The sequence below is a fragment of the Rhopalosiphum padi genome, chromosome 4 (assembly GCF_020882245.1).
Source record: "Rhopalosiphum padi isolate XX-2018 chromosome 4, ASM2088224v1, whole genome shotgun sequence".
In the NCBI taxonomy this organism is placed as follows: Eukaryota; Metazoa; Arthropoda; class Insecta; order Hemiptera; family Aphididae; genus Rhopalosiphum; species Rhopalosiphum padi.
The window spans coordinates 46,084,247-46,108,075 of record NC_083600.1 but is presented as its reverse complement, the minus strand read 5'-3'; the positions used below and the strand labels follow the sequence as shown (position 1 = coordinate 46,108,075).

The following is a 23,829-nucleotide window of genomic DNA, read 5'->3' as shown; positions in this document are numbered from 1 at the left end:
TATACTTTGTAGTTTATATACGTATATATATAAGATTATTATGCCATATATTTTGCACAATAGCATGTCTAATAATTAAATTATTTCAATTTAAAACAATTATTCTTATTCTTAATTCTTATCAACATCGATTGGGTTTCCAATGTTTCCATTATAATTATATAACTTTATTGTTTTAATTAATATATAGTCCGATGTAAGAACTGATTTGTTTTCTCATTTGTGCTTAAGTATTTTATTTATTTCACAAAATAGCCCATAGGTAATTTAACATTAAAATTGATTATTAATTAACAACAACTATAATATAGAAATGAATACTGTACACAAACTAAGTTGTGTATTATTACATGTTTATAATCAATAAAAAAAAAAATCAACCTATTTTCACTCATCATAAAATAATATTATTATACCAAAAAATAAACGAAATTTATTTCATATCATTTCATTTATTCTGATTATACAATTTAAAATTTCCTCTTAGATAAACAACAACAAAAAAAAAACCCCAAAGAAAATCGAAATTGAGAGAATAAAAATACGCCAATAATAATAAAATATTTTTTCCTGGTTGTATCATAATAATATATAAGTATAATAAATAATTAATTAATAGTTTTGTTCACTACGCATTTTCGCTAGTTTTTTTTCGCACAGAGACTATGAGATTATGATTATTAAATAAAAGGTGATCGTCAACAATAAACATGGGTTATGATTAGCACGATATTATAACATGATATTTCACCACAGCTAGCACGTATAACGTTTTCGCGTTTATCGGAATTCAGTAAAATCAATCATTTATAATTTCGTTATTGTCCATCGGTATTATTTTGACAGTATTCATAATATTATGCAGTTACCATTGCGAATTCGAACCCGCCCGCATGCACATATATCGAGACATTACTATACATGTATTACAGCCTACAGGGTGGTATTGTGATTCCACTGCGGCCTACCGCCGTTCGTGCCGCAAAGCATAACAACCCTTCGCAGAAACAACGAGCTCGTGTCGAACGCGATTTTGTAGGTAAACGGAATATCATAATAAATATTATCATTTGATCGCCGACAACAATTATCGCGAATGAATCGATCTCGTGAATGGGACCGGTTCGTGAAAATCCATCAGGCCAGACGCACACGTGTCGACGACAACAAAAGTGCTGCCGGCACGTGTGCCATCCGCGGCGGGAAATTCGCAGACATCGTACCGGAGTTTTCCAGAAGTGCTCTATTTGTGTTCGCGTTTTCGGGCACGTGCCGGAAGGAATACGTAGCGGCTGCCTCGGCCGGGCCAGACAGCGTTTCGTTGAATTTCCGTCGCGACACACAGCTTTCCGAGCACTGTGGTCTATGCGATAATGACGATTACACGAACTACAGGAAAATAATTATAACGTTATGACGTCTAATCGACGAACTGTTTCTATTTCCCGAAAACGTGTAACTGTGGTTTATATTAGTCTCTTCATTTTTTTTTTTTTTTTTATTAAAGTTATGGTCATATTATCAGTTATAGTCGCGACAAAAAAAGAAAAAATACCACCTAATCATCATTACAAATTACAATACTTATAGTACTCACCGCATGACGTGACCAATGCACATATTAATATATTATACAAATCTGTAGCTCATAAATGTGTACTATTTTATTTCAAAATAATAATAATAACACGAATTTTACAACGTTAAACATTAACAGTTAAATTCTAAAAATAAATTATATAAAAGAGTGTAATAACAATATAAACCTTTTTCAAAAATATATTATAATATAAGAATAAACATTTAAATGGATGACTTTTTTTGTTAAAATAATTAATACTGGTCTTCCTAAAATATTACATTGACATTAAAAAAAATATAATATGTATTTAGATAATATTGTTAATCAAAAACTTAAAAAAACATCGATCAATGATTAGATATGTTAAGAACAAGCTCCGAAATGTTTAACTCCAGTCCCTTATATAAACACTAGACAGTGTATTCATTATAATTAATTCCGCAATGACCAAAAAAATTGACATTACAAAATTGGATGACATAATTTAAAAAAATGAATTGTGCGAAAATTATATTTTAGTATTGGTGTATGAAGAAAGTTTTACTTAAATTGCACGATGTATAGTTTTCATAATCCTATAGGCTATAATTATTTTAGGAAGGGCGATTGTTTTGTCATTTCGGATATTACATGCCAGTTAAGACTTAAGTTAATTTTGATCATTTCAATTTACAAAATAAGTTAACTATATTGACGGTTCCTTGAAATCTTACGTGTTTTATCATTAAGTTTTGGCGGAGGTGGTCCCCTAGCAGCAATATGGCGATTGTAAAGACTAAAAAAAATAAAATATTATTACTATACTTTATATGGCGTAAATAATGAGTTATTTATTCCATTTTAGAACTAAACATTATGTAATAAATTAACTTTTAATTAATTCCTGGAAAACCTAAAAAGAAATAACCAAGACTACCCCGATTAGAATAAAATAATTAATTATATAATAATTATAGAATAGTGTTACGGCCAATCTCCATATTATATTTTAATAGTTTTAAGCACTATAATTTTGTATGTATAACCATAATATTATCAATTAATTTTATTATTAATTTAATATTTTAATGTCTTTAATGTAATTTTGGTTTTTTAAGTCTTGGTTGTTTTTTCATTGGTTTATTCCCATAGATGTATTTTTGAAATACTTACTATCTGTATGTTTCCGATCTAATATAATCAATTACATGTGATACTCCAACTTGAAGTTGGTCAGCAATTGGAGCAACCCAAGGATTAAATTCCATTCTTAATACAGATTTATTTCCAAATAGATCTAAATTTCCCAATTCTGGTGGCAAAACTGTAAGTCGATTAGCTTGAATATGTAACTCACGTAATCTGGGTAAATAGCCAATTTCTTTTGGTATATCGATTAAATCATTTTCTCGTAAAACTAGCTGTAAAAAAAAAAATATTAATTTATTGAAATATTTTAAAAATATATAAATATTATATTTTTGTAATTACAAACATTTATATTGAAAATTAATTCTTAATGAATTTTAAGAATGCTTATAACAATGAAAATATATTAAAAACATGTTAAATTAAATGTAATACTTAATAGAGTATTAAACTTACAATCTGAAGATTTTTTAACTGTCCAATTTCAGGTGGTATAGTCTCAAAATCATTATCACCCAAGTATAATGCACGTAAAGTTTCTAAAATTTTTAAGAAATTTATTAAAAAAAATAATTTCTAATTTAAGAATTGGTATAACTTTATTAAGATATAATATTACCCAACATAAAGAAATTTCCTGGCAAACTGGATTCGCTTAAATTATTATATGTTAAATCCAATACTTCAAGAACTGCAAATGCTCCAAAACCTCGTGGTAACGAATCCAAACGATTCATTCTAGAAAAACAGTAGTTAATAGATCTATTATATTATGCTTTAATTTTAAGTTTTATTTGTTAACAAATTAATCAAACTTACCCAACATTTAAAATACGCAATTTTGGCATTGATGAAAGAGAAACTGGCAATTCTTCAATATGATTGTTAAATAAATTTAACATTTCTAATTGGGTTAAATTTGCAATTCCAGGTGGTACTTCTACAAATTAATACACAAGAATTTAAAATTATATTTTATATTGACATTTTATAACAATAATTTTCAGTGTATTGAATGCAAACAGCCAATGCTAATATTTTACTAACCTGTCTAATATCAGTTTATAAAATAAAACGTGTTTAGTTATAGTAATATAAATTTAACAGACTTTAAAGGCTGTCAAATGACTCAAATGTAAATGCAGTAATTTTAGTCAGCAGTTTCAATTATGTAAATTAAATTAAGCAATTAATACGTACTTTGTATTTTATTGTGACTCAATGTGATACGAGTAATATTATGCATATCAACTGAAATCAAAAAATAATAATATAACAAATATACAAAAAACAAAAATAATTTATTTTAAACTTTTTTATCATGAGTTCCAAATTATTTATATGAGTAGCAGATTTCCTTTCATAAATTATACCTATTCTTATTACAGCAATTTTTTCCCCATAGATACTTGAAAAGTTTTTTTTAATATTTAAATATTACTGTTTATTTTTATAGTTTATTGTAATACTTGCACTGAGCAATAACAACCCCTTAGATGGAAGAGGGGTCAAACAGTATATCTCCAATGACATTTTTTCAATATTTATAATTATAATAATATTAAGGGTTGTTATGACAATACCCGGTTAAGCGTTAACGGACACTTAAACAGACATTGTAAGAATGGCCCTAGATATTATTGATATTTTTATAAAGAAAATAATCTGAGTAATATTTTTATTTTATTTTTTATAATCTGATAAAATATGAATGACCTATTCACAATTCACAATTTGCGTGATAAATATTTCTTATTTTTTTTATTATATTAACAATAACTCTCATCGAACTATAGAGGTAGATAAATATTGTACATTGTACTTATTATAATATATGCTGTACAAAAAAATATTTATAACAGTTTAAAGTGTTTAAACATAAAACATTAAAGAATAATCAATAACTTTTTAGGTTTTTTGTTATTTATTATATTATAATTAAATTAAAAATATGTTTATATGTTAATTTAAAAATTTTAATATTTATTAATTCTATAGTTATGATGTTCTAGTCATCTCAATAGCTTGGCTAAAATAGGCACGTATTATTTAACATTAACAATTCAACAATTTGAAATTCATAAGCAATATGAATGAATAATAAAAAAACTATATGGTTCAATATTTCTAAATGCAATTAAAATAAATTATCTAACAATAATAAAGACAATTACATTTTTGAAAAAAATTTAATAATCTAAGTTTTGAGGTTGAACTAGTCCCCCTTATCAATGAATTCTTTAGAGTATGGAAAACAATTGTGAAAAACAATATTTTATCCATTCAACATATTAATATATAATATATTATTTTGATACATTAAATTTATTATAAATGGGAGTAAAAGCCTAGTAGTACACCTATAAGTTAAATAAAATGCACTATAATAAGTAGGCCACTTTGTAATGAATGATAGAGATGTCCTTATAAGGTGCTAGTAAATAAGAAACAAGTTTCCATAAAAGGAAATGTTTAAATTTAGTACACTTACTGAGTCCTGGCATCTCCTCAAAGGAGACTACCCCTTTATCCGCTAAATCCAGCTCTGGATTTTGATTTTCCAGTGCTTCTTCGATAACTTTCTTCGCTTTCGACATTTTTGGGGTTGTTGGTAAACAAGAAACTGGTCCATTTTCCATGATTGGCGGGGAGTGGTACTTACGTAAAAATGAAATAATAATACTGATAATATTATCAAAAGATATTGTCAGTGTGACCATTTCACATATTTGGTATAAATAATAAAAATATTATAGCACTATAATATAGTGAACTTCGTCATAAATTTATTATTTTCATGTATTAAAATTGCATACTTAAAGTGCCGTAAATCATCAATAACATAATATATTAGATTTATGTATTGTTGGATACTAGATATTACTCTTAGATGAGTAAACGAGTAAAGTACCTATTAAAGTTTGCAATCGTTGTTATTTTCTTTTTTTTTTAAACAAATTGACTGGAAAATTATAATAATAATTGCATTTTATTTTTTTTAAATCATTTATAAGTCAGTATTTTGATAATGAGATTGTTTTAATGATTATTTATAATTTACAGTAAGTAGGTATTATAATATAAAAGTGATATATGTTAACTAACATAAAAACTAGTTCAAGTAAGTATAAACAAAGAATTTTATAATTAATTATTAAATTTATTCATAAAAAACGTAAAGGTCTGAATTCTACTCTACATATCTATATATATATTACCTATAGGTAGTACATATATATATACTTATTTATGAATTATAAAGGTTAACAAAAAACAAATATATGTATTTATGTTAGGTTTAGTTAGATGTATATATATCTAAATATTATTATTACTTTATATAATTAAGTCTTCAAGTACCAATAACGCTATAACTGTATATTAATATGTAAATTATTAATTAATATAACATGCAATAAAAATTATGCATTAATTATACATAAGTTTGTAGCCAATACTCCAAATATTTCCATAAACTACACATAGGTATACCACTATTGTAATAGTAGCGTACCAGTATCAGTAAGTCGTTTACAGTAGTTTCCCAAAAATAAATTTCCAAATTTGTTAGTACACTATAGACAAAAATACGGTTCAAGGAGGGGTGTATACAGACACTCAAAACACCCCTCTTGTACCACTGGTACCTATTTATCCATATGGCATATAATATAATATATATGTACTATAACTATTATTAGATATATATATATAGGTATTATTTCTTATGTATATTTACATATATGCTGTATTGTATATATACATATATTTCTTTAATAACACAAAAGAATTATTGTAAAAGAATAGATGTGGCGGAGCTATTATCGAGAGTCAAGACTATACATCGGAGACTATTAGGTCCGCCTTAAATCTTAATAAGTACATTATATAGGTACCAATATGTGTTTATTATGAATTAATTCACTAATAATAAAATCTAACCTATTGGTATAAGCATATATTTGGGTGGAATAATATTAAATACATAACCAAGATGACACAATATAACCTGCAGTAACTCGAAAGTGTTATTGTCTCCGTATCTTATTACAAACAAATAAACAAACAAATAAATTGTAACAAATTACAACAAAAAAAATTTACGTTCCGTATTAGAACCGATTTTTTGCAGTTATTATAGTTTAATTACAATATATATATATATAAAAATACATTTTCCTTTTATCAAAACTAAAGGTAAGAACATTATCAGTTGAGCTTAAGCATTGGTTTTTTTTTGAGATTTTTTAAGTATTGTAAATATTTATATCTATATCTATCACTATAGTTTAAAAACTAAAATATCAAAAAAGACCTGTTAAACACAGATAATGTTTTTACCTTTAAATTTGATAATATATAATAGTTCAACTATTCAGTATTTTATATTAAAGCTAACAATAGTAGTAACTAGTAGTAATAACAATACAGAGTTTGATTCTAGTGGTTCTACTAAAAGCTAATTTGCCATATTATATGTTTGTAAAATGAAAACTATATAGTTGTGCATGTATACATATGCGGGTTAAGTGTTTTCTATTAATTCTATTTTTTTAAATAATATATTTATTCATGCAGTTATCTATAATATAAATAAAGATTATATAATATGAAGAAACAAAACCTACAGAGCTTCGGATCCTCCAAATAAGTTAACCAACTACCAAGTCCCGCTTATATGTTATAATTATATTATTATAATACTTATTATATCTTTATGATTTGAATATTATATATATATATATATATTAAAAATTATGATAACTATGTAGCTGATAAGTAATTGTAATAAGTATATACTATAATTAGTAATTATTGTAACAACCAATGTATATATAGTTCATAGAAATGTATGATTGCGACATTTCGTATGTCAAATAAAAGTATTATACAATTATTTTTGTGTATAATATATTAGAAGAATATGGTATAAAATATACTTACGGGGACCTGGAAGTGCTTAGCTTATAATTCATGTCAATGTATATTATACTTTTATTATGTAAATTGTAAATCACAAATAGGTACGTATAATTTGTATGATGTATAACATATAAATTATAGAATTTAATAAGGCCATAGTTTGTTTTCAAACAAATTTCAGGGGTCAAGATTCTTTTAATATACATATACCTATACTGGACAGTGAACACTCATCATTTTTGTGTAAAAATATAAGACTTGTAAAATAAATTTATTTAGGACATCTTTTGGATCTACTTCAATACTTCTGTGAACACTTATATAAATTTTATAATATATTAAAATGATAAATTTTATCTTATTTTAATTACTGTTTTAAAGAAAATATAAAATTATTCTTATTTTAAAACAATTATATATAGCTAATATAAACTATATTCACCACTAAAATGTTTTTACTTTTCAGTGAAGAGGGGGGGTGTTGTCTGTACCCCCCTGTTACACTTACGGCAATGTAATATAATATCTATATGAATTCAAGTATATCTACACTTAGCTTCCGTTCCTAAAATATAAATTATTAAAAATGTAAAAGTTTATTATTTGTAGTTTTACGAAGACCTGATCACCGCAATATATATATCACCTATATATCAATGTTTGCGGTTATTGTTACAATTACAATTTTTACTCAAATATATACCTACGTGATGACGCAGAGTAAATATATATAAGTATACGACCATAATTTGCTATATCTATTATATAGGTAAATACCTAGTACGTAGTAGGTATACAGGTTTGCCTATTCCTATAGTATCTTTGTGTTTCGTTTAAAAATATAGATGGTAAAGTTGTGAACGGCGATGTTTTGTATTTATTAATTTTTATTATTGTGTACTTACCGCATGAAAAAATTAAATATTTCTATAAATAAAATATATATAGAAAATTAAATAGGTACGTGGAATTTCAAAGAGGTGTAGCATAATCCTAGAAAAACATTAAAGAGGTGTATTGTATTCTGTAATACCTTCTGATTGGCCGACACGAAATGTTGTCAACCAATCAGAGACCGCCGCCCAAAGCGCTGCGCACGAACATTGCGCAGTAATTTTACAGTTCGAATAGACCGTGCCCGCGAGAAATTCAAGTTAGTTCGTCGCCGAGTGTCGAGTCGGTCTTACCAATTTTAAGACCCGCGGTTTTTAATTATTCGTAATTAGGTTTTATTTTCATCTCCTTTATTCCATATATTCTTAATTCTCTATATTCTAATTTATTATTCAAATTTTCAAATTACAAACATGTCTACATTTAGAAGAGTAAGTTATTCATTTTATTTTATTTTTTCTGATAATTAAAAAAAAAATTCAAATTAATTTTACTTAATTATAAATTATTTTTTTATTTTTTTTTTTTTGAAAGCTAAAAATAACTTAATTAATTTTAGGGATCAATTTTTCAAAACCAAGACGTGCCGGAAATTACTTCTCCTTCCGTGGGTCAAGATAGAAGCAGTAGAGACTACAATAGTTTCTTTTCTTCACCTGAACAAAGCCTAAGTCCAACTAGGAATTCTGGTAAGTATACCTACCCGCTTCATTATTTTTAATTTTTAATATTTTTTTTTTTTAATTCGCATTTTATATTTTTAGGTGATTCGTTGAACTCTTCGGAATATTTTTCTATAAATAAACTTCGTAGTTCAATGGTTGGTCGGCAATCTGTTCCTAATTATTCAACACGACAATATACAGCACAGGTGAGTTGATTACTTTTATATTTTTTTGAACATAAAATAATATCACACATCTATGGCTAACGTAATTTCATTAAACTCTCTGACATTGATTTTAACAATAATCGTTGCCATGTATATTTTTTTTTACGTACGTTATTGATTGTTTTTTTTTTTATGTGATTTAATTATTGAATTTTAAATAAACCTAATTACGTATTTGTCATTTTTATTAGGAGCAGTTGGCAAACTTAAGACGTAACTCGCTCCATTTGCCATATCTTCCAGATCGAAGTGTGACTAATATGACAGACTTTGGAAGTGTTAGTCCATCTGAAGATGTCGGGGACATCGGGCGTAAAAATTTGCGACGACCTAAATTGGATTTATCGTTTGCCTCCTACGGTGGTTATCAGATTCCGCAACAACAATATCGTGTTTCACCTACATTTAGTGATGGTAGCGATCCACTTATTTCACATCTCATGCTTGGGTCTAGATCTAATACTCCAGATGATTCGGATATATCAAACAGCCCGGAAGCTGTAGCTGATTTAATAGTATGTTTATACATATTTTTTTACTATTTATTTAATATTTTAATTTATAACTAATTATTATTATTTTTTTAGAATCAAGTTAATATTAATCCTTATGGTTCGTCTCCATTGACCGAACAAGATTTAGCTAATATGCAACGCATATCGAGTGGGAGATTGTCTGCTGGTGAAAATATACATCATCAAACTCAGAATTTACTAAGTACGTTATTGGCTAACCAAAGTCAATATCCCACCCGATATGGTTCTCCGGCTGCTGGTCAGTCTCCGGTCTATGAGAAGAGATCTCCTCCTCCATTTTGGTCACCTACTAGGCCAAAGAATGATAGCAATAATAATAACCAAGTTGAAAATCGGACTTTTAATCGTAATGTGTACAGTAAGTATTAAATCTTATATTTTATATTCATTAAGCCCGTATTTAAGTAAATACCTATATTATTTTTTTATTTCATGTAATTATGTATATTATGAGATTGTATTTTTAATTTATGTATAAATGAAAGTTTTGCATTAACATGTCGATGTACCTACCTATAAATACATATTTAATTTTTTTTTTTCTAGGTGCCTTGCATAAAGACCCAGTATTTACTTGGAGTGGTCAACTTCCTAAAATTGTACATAGTTCTCCAAATTATTCATGCAAAGTATTTTTGGGAGGTGTACCATGGGACATAACTGAAGATGGATTAACTATAGCTTTTAGTCAATTTGGATCTATTAAAATTGAATGGCCTGGCACATCAACTAACATAAATCAGCCGAAAGGTTATGTTTATGTAATAATGCAATCTGATCAAATGGTGAAACAATTGTTAGAATCTTGTACCAAAGGGTCAAATGGAAACTATTATTTCAAAATATCGTCTCGAAAAATGAAAGGCAAAGAAGTGCAAGTAATTCCATGGCTAATAAATGACAGTAATTGTGTTAAACATCCTTCTCAAAAGTTGGACCCAACCAGGACAGTATTTGTAGGTGCCTTGCATGGTATGATGAATGCTCAAGGATTATTTAGAATTATGGATGATTTGTTTGGCAACGTTTCATATGCAGGTATTTATTTGAACTAAAAAAATCAATTTTCAGTAGTTTTTAATATTTTTTTTTATTTCATAGGAATTGATACTGACAAGTATAAGTATCCAATTGGTTCAGGCAGAGTAACTTTCAGTACTTACCAATCATACACTAAAGCTGTGGCTGCATCATTTGTAGAAGTTAAGACTCCTAAGTTTTGTAAAATAGTAAGTTAATTACAATTAATTTTACTTTTGTTAAATGTTATTAATTTAAATTTTTTTAGATTCAGGTTGATCCATACTTGGAAGACAGTGCTTGTAGTGTTTGTAATATTCAACTTGGACCATATTTCTGTAGAGATCAATTGTGCTATCGTTACTATTGCCGTGGATGTTGGAATTGGAAACATACAAGTACTACATTAAGTACACATCGTCCATTGATGCGCAATTCTAAACACACTCCAACTAGCATAAGTTCACCACCAAGATTTACATCTCCCAACAACAACAGTTTTTCTTCACCCACGCATAATCAGTAAGTTTGGAAATTGCTTGAATTTAATATTTAATTTGTTTACTAATATGTTTATTTGTTATAGGTTTGAAGTGGAACAATGAATATGAAAAATTAACTTCTTATTTTTATTGTTATGTTTTTGAGAAATTTATTATTATGTATTAAGAGTACAATTTTGTTAAAATATTTGTTAAATTAGTGTTCATTTTTTTTTTTTTTTTTATGATGGGCAATCAAAAAGATTATAATATTACTGAGGTTTTTACAAACAACAGTATCTTTTTATTTGTCACATTGATATTACTATTCTTGAATTTTGTATTTAATTACAAAAACTATATGCATGATATCCTTATTTAATTTTGTGAAATATAGTTTATTTATTTTTACTATAATTGATTGAGTTGTTTTCTCTTTACCCCTTTACCTTTCATCTAGTTTATAATTGAATGAACATTTCAGAAGAAATGAATATACTGCATAATTAGCATTAAAAGTATTATAAAGGTATTTTGTAGGTGTGCCAATATTGTCTTAAGATTATTATTTTACATTTAACTATTTAAGTTAGCCTTAAAGTTGGCCGTAAAATATTAACTTTGATAGCTAAAGGTATACAATAATTTAACTATGAGAACAATAACATATGTTAAGCAATTATAGTGCACATATATATTAGTTTTAAATACCATATGTTAAATAAAGTTTGAAAACTCACTACCTACTATAAATTTATGATATAAAGAATTTAAAAATGAGTTTTATTATATTTACTAGTCTAATTACTATTTCCAAACTTATTGAACATTCTTCATTATGAAAAAGTATCACTTCACCTTCATTACTTGGTCTATATTTATATTTAGTAAAAATAAAATAAATCAAACAGTAATCAAAATTATATCTATATTTATTTTGTAATATTAAATATTTAGTAAATTATATATACTTTAAAATTCAATATTTTTCAAGGTAAGAATAGATATAAGAATGTATCCATTTAATTTTTTAAATAATATTACTTAAAACTATCAGAATTTCCAGACATATTTGTTGACAAGTCCATATTAACACTAGAATTATCTGCGGCAGAACTTGAATCTATAACCATTGCACTACTAGTATCACCTACATGAGTACTACTGGTTTCTTCTATATTAGTATTACTACTGGTATCTTCTATAGGACTGTCAGGAGAGGGAGGGATATCTTCTATAAGATCAAGGAAATTGGTTGTTTCTTCAGTTTTCTTTTTTAACCTTCTATTCCAGAGTCTTAAATTAGGGTTCCTGAATGGTAGTACAACATCATTATCGTCATTCATTTTTAATAATCTGTTGGTTTTTGGAAGTTTTTTGCTTAGTTCAAGTTTCAATGACTCAGTTGCCTCATCTGAATAATCGTTAAATAAAGGGGGATCTTCAATGCAAATATCCAAAACACATGTTAACATAGTACTACTAAATGTATCTTCTCGCTTTTGGCCTAAAGCTTTATGAAATGTATCTACAGCATCTCTAAAATTGGTATTGAGTGATTGAACAAATCCAATACACGTTAATGTAGATGTGTTCATAGGAGATATAACTAATGCCTAAAAAACAATCAAAGTTTAAATTAAAATGTGAAAAATCAACAACTTAATTTTGTGTGATGTGTCTTACTTGTTTATGATACTCAAGAGCTTTGTCATAATTTTTCATTTTTCGATAAACATGTCCCAAATTATTAAATAGTGATTCCCATTTATTAGCTATTATAGGTTGTTTTATCTGTTTAATTCTTTCAAGCGCTTCAAGAAATTTTGATTCAGCTTCTTTATACCTTAAAATATGATTCATTTATTACTTAAATAATATAATTTATAATACTAATTGTACTATTACTCTTAGTAGTATGGTGCAAAAAAAAAATATTAATTAATGTAAATTTAATAATTAATACAATTTGGTTTAATTGAATGTTACAACAATTCTACATCCTATAATATAATCATCTTTCAAATTATGTTTAAAATGTACCTTATAATAATTTATACAGAAACACCTACCCTTGGCCAGTAAATTTTGTATAATAAAGTAGTATTTTGCATGCATTGGACTAGAAGAGAACTATCATTCATAAAAAATATAACATCATAAATAAATATATTACTTCATCAATATATAAAATTTCTACTTCAGTTTTCATTAGAATTTAATAATCAAAATATATGGGAAATATTTTGTTTTAGTTATCATAATTATTTATTTTATAATAAATTATATAATATAATAAATTTTCTTTGTTAAACATTGAAAAAAAATAAGAGATTAAGGAGCTTTAATAGAAATCCAATATAACAGATGAAAAATAAGTAAGAGGTCAAATTACAAATATTAATTTGTTTGGCTCTTATAAATAGCTATAGCAGAGTGGTGTACTAAGGATAAACCAACACTGATAACTATTGATAAATAATTATTATGGTTTACTATTGATAAATGTTATAAGACTCTGGCAAGGTGTTACTAAACAACCATTACCCTAACTTAAAAAGTTATAAACAATGTATATTTAAAAATAATTTATAGTTCATTAAACTTTGCAGCATCTTTAAATACATATTAATACAAATATAAACATTTAACATACCTATGACTTTGAAAAGCAATAACTCCTAATTCATGTAACACAAATGGATCATTTGGAGCAATTTCCAAAGCTTCTTTTAAATACTTTTGAGCCATAATAATGTTATTTGTCAATGAGCACTCTAAACCAATATATAGAAGAGGCAAATGACATCTATAAATAAACATATAAAAAAAATTAATTTGTAATAATATTGTGTTAAAAAAGTATTATTTATGATTAAAATTTAAAAAATATTAACCCTTTCAAAAGTTGTGATGCTTTAAAATAAGCTGCCATTGCCTGGTCATGTTCATTTTCAACGGCAAATGAATGACCATAAGCTAACCAAGCTGGTCCAAAAGTGTTATCAAGGTTAGTAGCTTTTCCTAAATATCTTCTACTCTGATCACGTTTTCCTATAATTAAATACAATATAAAACCAATTGTTTCATAAATTAATTTAATAAACTAATAACTATTAAATACCTATGAGATAATAATAACATCCAACAGCAAACCATGCAATTGCTTGATCAGGTTGAAGATCCACCAATTTATGTGCTAAATAAAATAATTCTAAAAAAAAACCAAAATTTAGGATAAATTAATTAAATATTCAACATTTGTATCTCATATCCATACCGTTTGATTTTTCCAATTCCACTAAACAAGCAATGTGTATAGGTAAACAGTCAGGATGATATGGGTCTTGTTTCAAAATACTTTCTGTAATTTGAAAACAATCTTTGTATGCACAAGCATAGTAATGTCGTTCAGCTTCAGCCTCTTGAATATCCAGATTATCCATTATTAATTCAACAGGTATATCAAATTGTGAAAACGGACCAGTTAATTTTGGTTCTTGGTATTTTTTTAACAGTACTTCATACAAAGGTTTTGTAATGCAATCATTTGGATGATTGCTCCATGGTAATGACTGAATTAACATTTGTTCTGAAAGTAATATTGAATAACATAACCATTAGATATTAATGATATTATATACATTTATATTAGAGGAGAGTTTCAACAGTTCAAAGTTTAATAAATTGAATTCAGCTTTAAATTATTGTATTTATTCAAAAGTTAAACTTAAATAGTAAATTAACTAAACCAAACTAAAATAAAGAGTTCATCATTAAGATGATTCTATGTAAGAAATTTTTTAATTTTAAAAATTAAGAAAACCATTTTAGTCACAGAAATATAGTATTGGATCTATTCTTTGTCGCTCTCTTCCATTTTTCGTTTTTCAGTGTTTTGATCTATTCAATATGATTTCTTATAATATTAATAAATAATAATTTATAGTAATTTAATAATATAATTACGTTGAAGCTGGTCAAACATTTACTTCTTACCCAGCTCATCCGTCTACAAGCATACCTATGCTTATTGGATACGCTTGCAATCCTGTAGCTATAATGTATTGTTTTAATTATTATTTTGTTTGTTTGTTTGTAAAATAAATATATTATTATTTTAATTTTCAAAATAATTTGTAGTTTAAAACAAATTTTATTTTTATTGTTTGATATTATAGAATTGACGGTCTTTAAATGTACATAAATGATCAAAATATCAAATTATAAAATTAAAATGAATTCATGATGGAATTTTTAACGACTTATTTTTAGATAACATGACAAATGTATAGATAAAATTAGTAAAATTAAACAAATAAATGGATATGATAATTAAGATAAATAGTCAACAAATTAAACAAGTAATAAGATATATAAAATATAGGTAAAAACTAAAAAGGTTATATTAGATATAATAAATTATAATAACATCAATACTAATAACAAGAGAAAACACAAATGTATATTCAACCTATTTTATAGCTGTTGGTCTGCTCTCATGTAGTTTTGTTAATCCTTCTTCAGAACTAACAATTAAGTAATAATAATAGTGTTAATTATTATGTAAGTAACTAGTAATGATTCTAAATTTGAAATGTTATGTATGGCTAAAACCCAGAACCATGCCATATCTGGAAAGTTGTTTTCAAATCTACAAAATCAGCATTGATTAACTACATAGACCAAGAAAAAAGTGATTGAGAAGCTAGTTCGAAAACAACTATATAATAATAAAATTCTAGACCATAGATAAAAAACTAAATTATAAACTGTATGCTTTAAGTTATTTAAAAAAAAAACTTATTAAATTAGTTCCATGTTATTGACACTGGACAGCCCTATTCTTTATTTTAACAACCATGTGTAGGTATCAAGACAGCACTAAAACATTAACTATTTTATTATTAAATATTATGCAGTAAAATTATAAACAATATAATAGCTTCATAAAGTTCTAATATTTATAGAGTCTATAACATCATCTAACAGACATTAACTTTATTTATATTTGAAGTAAATTCATAATTATTTATAATTATAAATATTAAATTAGACCATATTATTTTTATGAAAATTAAAGATCATATGATAATAATTGATAATAGTTTCAATAGCATTAATTAAAATAAAAAAGTCAAAGTAATAGTAGCTAGCTTTGGTTGTACTCAAATGTATATAAATTATAATTTTTATAAGAATACATAATTAGTCTGGTATAATCTGCCTAGCTTCACAGTATATAGTATGTAAAAATGGATAATTATAATTTATAAATCTCAACTAACCTTCAAATGAAGTCAACATTTGATGTTGTATAAGAGCTTGAAATGCATCATAACAATGTACATCATTTCTCAAAGCTTCTCTATAACAATCTGTAGCAAAATTTCTGTTATCCAGTGCTTCATAGATTTTTCCTTTAATACAAAATAATGCACTTTGAACCTAAAAAAATTACTTATGTTTGAATTTTCATTCTTAGTTATTAAGATTATTATAATTGTATACTGACATTAAAATGAGTCAATCCATCATGAGACTTCATATCTTGTTGTTGAAGTGATACATTACATGATGTAGGATTTATTTCTGAATTAATAATATTAGCTGCTTCTGTATAGTCTTTGGCTTCTACCAAACATCTTAAGACCATGTAGTAACATAACATATCAGTCTTAAAAATAAAAAAATTGTTATTAAAAGTTCTAAAAATAAATTAGTTATAAATGATTATTTATTTAATAGTTAACTTGATTGTTCTTACTTTATCCAATCCTTTATTCTTTATCAGTACAACTGCTCTCTGGTATTGTTTTAACAAGAACATGCAACTAGCTAGTTGATACACATCTCTTGGATCAAAATGACTTAGTGTAGCTGCTTTATCAGCCCAAAATAATGCAGATGAAAATAATTGCTAAAAATATATGAGATAATATTAACTATTTAAAATATAACTGTATGGGAAGTCAGTAAACAATAATACCAAATCAAGATGTGTGCGAACTAGTTTTCTGCATTTTTCCAGATGAGGATTATTACTCTGCTTCATATTTAAATTTTTGAAGTGATTATTAACACATCCGACGTGAATCCATAAATTTCAAACTAAACAGACAACAGTAAATACTAAATAGTAACAGGACGCAGATTTTTATACAAAACAGCATCTATATTATATTCTTATATGAGTTTAATATCAACGATATCAATAAACAATGATATTTTGAGTTTTCAAATATTTCATTGATAATAAGAAACGGTATACCAGTGTTGCCAGAAAAGAAATTTTGATTTTATAATTAAAAAAAATTAAATTAAATTTGTTTGTCGTTGGTTTGAATTTTGTCATCGATCAATCCGTCGGATAATTTTATATTATCCATAAACGGCATAAACATATACGATAAACATTTATAAATAATGTTTTCTCACTAGTCACTAATGATGTTAATATTGTTCATAATCTCAATTCTCTATAGGTACTCCTTTGGCGCTGCACATAAAAACTTGTACGAGCGATCGTGATGCTGTGATGTGATAGTTTGCCTGATTTGGCTCAAACTTCCATAAGCTTTTTTTTAAAAAAGAGTAACTTAATACCATTGATTTTATGATATCAATGTTAATACATAATTACTAAATACTAAACGCACAGGCCAGTGACGCAACAATCTAGGTGGATGGCGATGCCTAACGTTGGGGTCCCAATGCGGCAATGCCACATCAATTATAGGCTATAGGCTATGTCCTGTGATGAAGTATCTAGATATTCCATGAGTAGTTTAATATAAATGGCCAGAAGCACTCGACGAAAGGAGCTGCTTCATAATAAAATTTAATGCAGGATCCTAAATTCCTAACGACCTCCATATGGGCGGATAGGCCTACCGGGAAACCGGGCATTTCCCGGTGGGCCCCCCTTCTTATTTCGGTAATGGGGCCCTTTTTAAAATTTCTGCTAGGCCAAAAATGGCCTATCCGCCTATGCACCTCCGTGACACTAGCCAGTAACCGATCGATCCCAGGTAGATTTAAAACATAGTTTTGGAAATAGCACCAAAATATATTCACAAAGTAATCATGAGGAACTGATGAAGACGGAAAAGCGTGGAACTGCTGGAACGATTGGCCCATGTGCCCCCTTCTGGATACGCCACTGCATAATATAGAAAAAATGCTTAGATCTTGAACTTTGAGAGTGGTTTCTCGGTTTCTGTTAAAAACTGTTGAATCTATTGGTATACCTAATTTAAAAAGATCAAAATAGAAAATTCCATGTATTTTTTAAAATAATTAGGTAATATAAAAATAAAATTAAAGAATTACGAGAAATCGTACACACAACCTTTTTTTTGACAAAATCGAATTTGTTTTATTTGTAAAATTAAAAAACGAATAACCATAATCTATTTTAATAAGTATCTAATTTAATTTCTTACCAAATATCATTTATGATATTGCTTTCTTATTCTCTATGCATGATAAATTTTTTTAAAGATTTTGTCGCTTTTTAAGTTATATTTTTAAACATTTCGTATTTTATTAATTGTATTTAATTTTTTTCTATAAATATCGATAACAATTTTCGAATTTGAAATAATTAGGACTAATAGGTCTGAAGTCGGATAAATGCCTCACTTGGAATATCCATATATATCTGTATCTAAAGACTTACCAACGCTCGTCTCTGCAGGTTACGAACATTACTTATAAAGTTATAAACAATAAACACTCCAGTTTAAAAATTAATGTTCGTAGTAATGTAGTATGTATAAAACATTACTTAAACCACTATGGACCTGTCAAAAAAACTTCGGTCTGCAATTATATACGATAATACTGCAAAAGTTTCCATTGTTTCCAATTCTAATAAAATCTAACAATTCCAGAATATACCCCCTAGGAAAAATACGAATGCTCCATCTTTCGTATTTAATTAAACATTACATAGAGATCTTTTAACGAAGACTCAGAGCCCGCCACTTAGATAATATTAGCCTGGGACAATATAATTTTTGGGGCTTTTAATATTCGTTAAATGTAATTTAAAAAAGACAGTGAATATTAGAATAACATGATTGCACTAGTGTACACAATTTTTATTTATAGAACACAAATTAATTTTTAATACTTGTTTAAAATGTACCTATCATTTTTAATTAATCTTACATTCTATAGTATCCTCTATAGATCGTTTTGATGAATGGTAAATATTGGTAAATATTTAAATAATAAAGATACGAATAACATGAAATTTACATTAGTTACATAGAGTAATTACTCTATAATCAGATATTAGAATATACTGAATATAGTGATATTTCTATATATTCTATTTCTAATAAGTCATTATTCATTAGATGATCTAATTTAGATCATAAATGATAATTCATAATATAAAAATTATATAGTTAGGTACAATTAGAGAGCCTTGTACAATCTTATTATTCTTATTTAGGAAGTCTTACACAACTTCACAGGTTAACAATATTTCCAACGTAAATGTCATAGAAAATTATGTGATACATTTGCCAACACTGTTATGAACGATTATAATTACAGATTATCACTCGAACTGTTAAAATTTGTTCGTAAAAAATATTTTTTGTTTTCTTTTGTTACTATTTAGTAATTTTGTCATAAATTTGCAAATATTTGTAAGACACAATAATTTGAAATATTTATCAATGTATCGTTTAATATCATTATAAATTCCGATGGTAACTAATAACAAAAGTATGTCTCAACGCGAGTTAAAAATATCGGATTCTTACAATTTTTCGTCAATTTTTCGTTGCAAAATATAACTTTAATTTATAATCTAAAATTATTTCGAAATGGTAAGCGACCTTTGTAACTAATAATAGATTATGTTGTTCATATGAGACCATTTAAACTCATTTATTATTTTTATTTTCATTTATAATCCTATTTACAATAGTATTTGTTAATGCTGATGTTTATTTATTTGTATCCATATTTAAGTAATATAATCTATTTATTATCTTGTTGTAACTTGTTTAATTTTCAGAACAAATTAAAATCATCTCAAAAGGATAAAGTGAAAAAATTTATGACATTCACACAAACATCTGAAAGTGTTGCAATTTTCTGTTTAGCCAAAAATGACTGGAAATTAGAGCAAGCGTCTGATAACTTTTTTCAAAATCCACAAGAATATGAAACTGTAAAAATCAACACCCAATTAGGTTTTATAGTTGATAAAAGAAAGCTGGAGGCTATGTATGCTAAATATCGTGGTAAAATTGTTTTTTATTAAAATGTATTATTTAGGATTTTAAGCATTAGTTTTCTAAAATTGTATAAAATTTATTTCAGTATATAATTTTATTTAACATCACACATTAATGGTTTTTGTTTATAAATAGCTATTTTAGTATTTTACAGTAAAATTTATTACATAAGACTATTTTGATAAGTATATTTTGTTTATTAATCTAAGCATCATTTTTGTATTGTTTTAGATCCAGCTGAACCAAACAAAATTAATGTTGAAGGTGTTATGCGTTTGCTAGATGAACTCAAATTACCTCCAGACTCAATATTAGTGCTCATAATTGCTTGGAAATGTCAAGCAGCAGCTCAATGTGAATTCACTAAACAAGAATTTTTAAGTGGAATGAGTAAAATGGGGTAAATAAATATTTATGTTTATTAATAATTAATGTGTATATTATGAATATAATTAACTATATTAAAACTGGATAGTATTTTTAAACTATTTTTATTAATTAAATCTTGAATGCCATTTTTTAAATCCAAAACATAATCTTTCAGTGACCACTTATGAAGTAAGACATTTTGCACACAAAGACAAACCTATTTTTTCTTACTCTAAGGGGTTAAAAGTTAATTTTTGTACAAAACATGAGTAATTAGTAGCATTAATATTACCATTACTTCTACTAAGTAAAATTATATTCTCTTAAGTTTAAATTAACTTAAGTGTAGGTAAACAAATTAATAAATTCATTATTATTATTATTAAAACATTTAATCGGAACATATATTATGTTTTATGAAAAATAAAAATTCAAATTGAAAAATAATAATGTATTATAATTCTGTTTTTTATTCTTTTATCAAAGATTATTAAATATAATATATATTAAGAAGTGTATAAATGTAATTTATTATGAATTTCATATGATAATTTAATTTTTTCTTACAACATCTTTATATTAGGAAAGCTACAAATATTTTTTAGTTGCAACGTTTCTATAAATACGTTTAAATCAATTGTTATTCCTTTTATCGTTCAAAAGACTTCATAATAACATTAATAAATCATAATTTATAACTTTCATGTCAGTATATGATATGCAGAGTTGTGATTCAATGAGATTTGAAGTATAAGATGGCAACAGTATGACTATGGCTAACCTGATATTGATGCCACTACATAATGTTTGCATTTGATTTTAGGTATTCTTATGTATGAATGACACCTATTTAAAAATATGAGATTTTTAATTTTTGTTCTTGTATGATTTATAATTTATATTTTGTTTCAATAATAAAAGTTTAAAATACGTTTTTTTAATAAAATTGTTAAATTTATTTCAAATTTTCTTCTATCCCTGGGAAGACTAGGTTTATCTGTCTCATGTATAATGTATTAAATATAAATTAAGATGTGAACAATTATTTGTTTAGCAATAAGTACAATAATGGTATTGAAATTGATTTATTAATAGAATAAGTCTAACATATTACTTTCTAACAAAATAAAACTACATGATTTGTTTTATAATTTTTATTAGGTCTGATTCAATAGACAAATTAAAAATTAGATTACCAATTTTAGAGAGAGAACTTTCAGATCCATCAAAATTCAAAGATTTTTACTATTTTACATTCAATTATGCTAAGAATATAGGTCAAAAAGGTCTAGACCTTGATATGGCTATTACTTACTGGAACATTATTTTTGTGGGCCGATTCAGGTTCCTTGATCTATGGTGCCAGTTTCTTAGAGTAAGTATTTTAAATTTAAATTAAAACTGAATAATTTAAACTTTTAATAATGATGAATAATGATTGATTCCTGTTTCATTATTTTTTAAATTTATGAATTACTTTTTCTTATAGGAACACCATAATAAATCAATACCTAGAGATACGTGGAATCTTTTATTAGAATTTGCTTGTGTCATTGATGAAGAAATGACAGATTATGACCAAGAAGGAGCATGGCCAGTTCTAATAGATGAATTTGTAGAATGGGCTAGACCTATAGTCTGTCGTAATAAATCAACCCATATTATAAGTGAGACCCGATTATTGTAAAAATTAATGAACACCATCATATACATATGTTTATAAATTATAATATTGAAAATGTTGATTCTCTGTTTTAAATTTGTTCGAGGGAGAATAATGTATGACTGCTCTGCTAAAATATATACCATGGGAATATTTTTAAAACATGTTATTTAATTTTTATAGCCTAAATTATATTAACATTGTATTCTTTATCTCTTACAAAATTTGGAATTTAATAATTAATTATGTTATTAAAGCTTTAATGAACGAAGTATTTAGGTCTCATTGTTTTTTAATATAGATTTTAACATTATAGATTGTTTGTATAAGTTTAAATAATGTACATTTTTGGTTCTGGCTTTCAACAATTATAACTTACTTGTAAATTATCTTATTAATATAATATAGTTTGAATAAATAGAATATCTACCTCTTTGAACACATTTATTTGAAATGAATTAAATTAATAATATCAATAAAAAATATTAAACATTTTTAATGAAAATCAATTAAAAAACATATTGTTAAAAGCCATATATTTTTACTAATGTCATTATTTCAATAAACATTAATTAAATATGTAGTGTATACCCTGTCTCAAAAGAGAATAATCAGTCAGTCGACCGATTGTTGTTCATTTCTGCGCATTTCCCATCAACGACCTGTACTATCGGGCAGTCCCCAAATTAAATATAATAATATGTATTGCTAATTAGGAATATTAGTCATAAATGTCTGTACGTTGTCTTAAAAAAATATCGGTTACTAAGAGGGGGGGAATTTGGGCTCACCACTGCCAGAGCAATAAGTCGGTATGCACGAAAAATAATTATTTTCTTTTGATACAGGATATATGTACAAAGAATTAATAAAATGCAATATATATATTTGCTATAAAATAATTATTATGTTCAAAATTGTCATAACTTATTAAGATTACTATTGCTATTATTGTACATTTTATTATTTTATATAGTATATAAATTCCATTGCAGAATACACACAAGAAATCAACATAATACTGTAGGGTGAATTAATATATTCAAATATCAAACATTTTTCTTAGCATAAATAGTCAAC

General features: G+C 26.0%; 4 protein-coding genes across 5 annotated transcripts; 2 read left to right on the top strand and 2 right to left on the bottom strand.

Moving 5' to 3' along the window:
- Positions 1–1,640: 1,640 nt before the first annotated feature.
- Positions 1,641–5,393, bottom strand: LOC132929958 (ras suppressor protein 1). The gene is made up of 7 exons (XM_060995615.1): positions 5,202–5,393; positions 3,911–3,961; positions 3,530–3,650; positions 3,330–3,448; positions 3,167–3,249; positions 2,735–2,982; positions 1,641–2,357 (listed from the first exon to the last, which is right to left on the bottom strand). Exons 1-7 carry the CDS (start codon positions 5,347–5,349, stop codon positions 2,264–2,266), a joined length of 864 nt encoding a protein of 287 aa, XP_060851598.1. The 5' UTR covers positions 5,350–5,393; the 3' UTR covers positions 1,641–2,263.
- Positions 5,394–8,659: 3,266 nt separating this feature from the next.
- LOC132930544 (cytoplasmic polyadenylation element-binding protein 1) lies at positions 8,660–11,665 on the top strand. 2 transcript variants are annotated; one of them, XM_060996476.1, is made up of 9 exons: positions 8,660–8,958; positions 9,087–9,216; positions 9,292–9,398; positions 9,617–9,934; positions 10,007–10,313; positions 10,502–10,993; positions 11,057–11,184; positions 11,244–11,497; positions 11,562–11,665. In XM_060996476.1, exons 1-9 carry the CDS (start codon positions 8,941–8,943, stop codon positions 11,578–11,580), a joined length of 1,773 nt encoding a protein of 590 aa, XP_060852459.1. In that variant the 5' UTR covers positions 8,660–8,940; the 3' UTR covers positions 11,581–11,665. The 2 variants fall into 2 exon arrangements, with proteins under 2 accessions (XP_060852459.1, XP_060852458.1); XM_060996475.1 differs by having other exon boundaries at positions 8,674–8,958; positions 9,611–9,934.
- A 706-nt stretch (positions 11,666–12,371) lies between these two features.
- Positions 12,372–17,631, bottom strand: LOC132930260 (cell division cycle protein 16 homolog). Its single transcript, XM_060996028.1, has 10 exons — positions 17,447–17,631; positions 17,225–17,377; positions 16,973–17,134; positions 16,746–16,905; positions 14,738–15,049; positions 14,582–14,671; positions 14,355–14,511; positions 14,114–14,266; positions 13,144–13,303; positions 12,372–13,073 (listed from the first exon to the last, which is right to left on the bottom strand). The coding sequence occupies exons 1-10, from the start codon at positions 17,510–17,512 to the stop codon at positions 12,498–12,500; spliced, it is 1,989 nt and encodes a 662-aa protein (XP_060852011.1). The 5' UTR covers positions 17,513–17,631; the 3' UTR covers positions 12,372–12,497.
- A 2,431-nt stretch (positions 17,632–20,062) lies between these two features.
- Positions 20,063–23,770, top strand: LOC132929921 (DCN1-like protein 1). The gene is made up of 5 exons (XM_060995563.1): positions 20,063–20,303; positions 20,495–20,723; positions 20,949–21,117; positions 22,248–22,461; positions 22,576–23,770. The coding sequence occupies exons 1-5, from the start codon at positions 20,301–20,303 to the stop codon at positions 22,771–22,773; spliced, it is 813 nt and encodes a 270-aa protein (XP_060851546.1). The 5' UTR covers positions 20,063–20,300; the 3' UTR covers positions 22,774–23,770.
- Positions 23,771–23,829: the final 59 nt, after the last annotated feature.

Excerpts from the sequence above, each read along its gene's own strand:
- LOC132929958 (XM_060995615.1), bottom strand. The coding sequence starts at position 5,349 with ATGGAAAATGGACCAGTTTCTTGTTTACCAACAACCCCAAAAATGTCG. Across the intron at positions 3,449-3,529 it reads TTGCGTATTTTAAATGTTGG|AATGAATCGTTTGGATTCGT; the intron begins GTAAGTTTGATT and ends CTGTTTTTCTAG. Across the intron at positions 3,250-3,329 it reads AGGAAATTTCTTTATGTTGG|AAACTTTACGTGCATTATAC; the intron begins GTAATATTATAT and ends TAAAAATTTTAG.
- LOC132930544 (XM_060996475.1), top strand. Across the intron at positions 9,399-9,610 it reads CACGACAATATACAGCACAG|GAGCAGTTGGCAAACTTAAG; the intron begins GTGAGTTGATTA and ends CATTTTTATTAG. Across the intron at positions 10,994-11,056 it reads TGGCAACGTTTCATATGCAG|GAATTGATACTGACAAGTAT; the intron begins GTATTTATTTGA and ends TTTATTTCATAG.
- LOC132930260 (XM_060996028.1), bottom strand. The coding sequence starts at position 17,512 with ATGAAGCAGAGTAATAATCCTCATCTGGAAAAATGCAGAAAACTAGTT. Across the intron at positions 17,135-17,224 it reads AGAATAAAGGATTGGATAAA|ACTGATATGTTATGTTACTA; the intron begins GTAAGAACAATC and ends TTTATTTTTAAG. Across the intron at positions 14,267-14,354 it reads GCATCACAACTTTTGAAAGG|ATGTCATTTGCCTCTTCTAT; the intron begins GTTAATATTTTT and ends GTTTATTTATAG.
- LOC132929921 (XM_060995563.1), top strand. Across the intron at positions 20,724-20,948 it reads TATGTATGCTAAATATCGTG|ATCCAGCTGAACCAAACAAA; the intron begins GTAAAATTGTTT and ends GTATTGTTTTAG. Across the intron at positions 21,118-22,247 it reads AGTGGAATGAGTAAAATGGG|GTCTGATTCAATAGACAAAT; the intron begins GTAAATAAATAT and ends AATTTTTATTAG.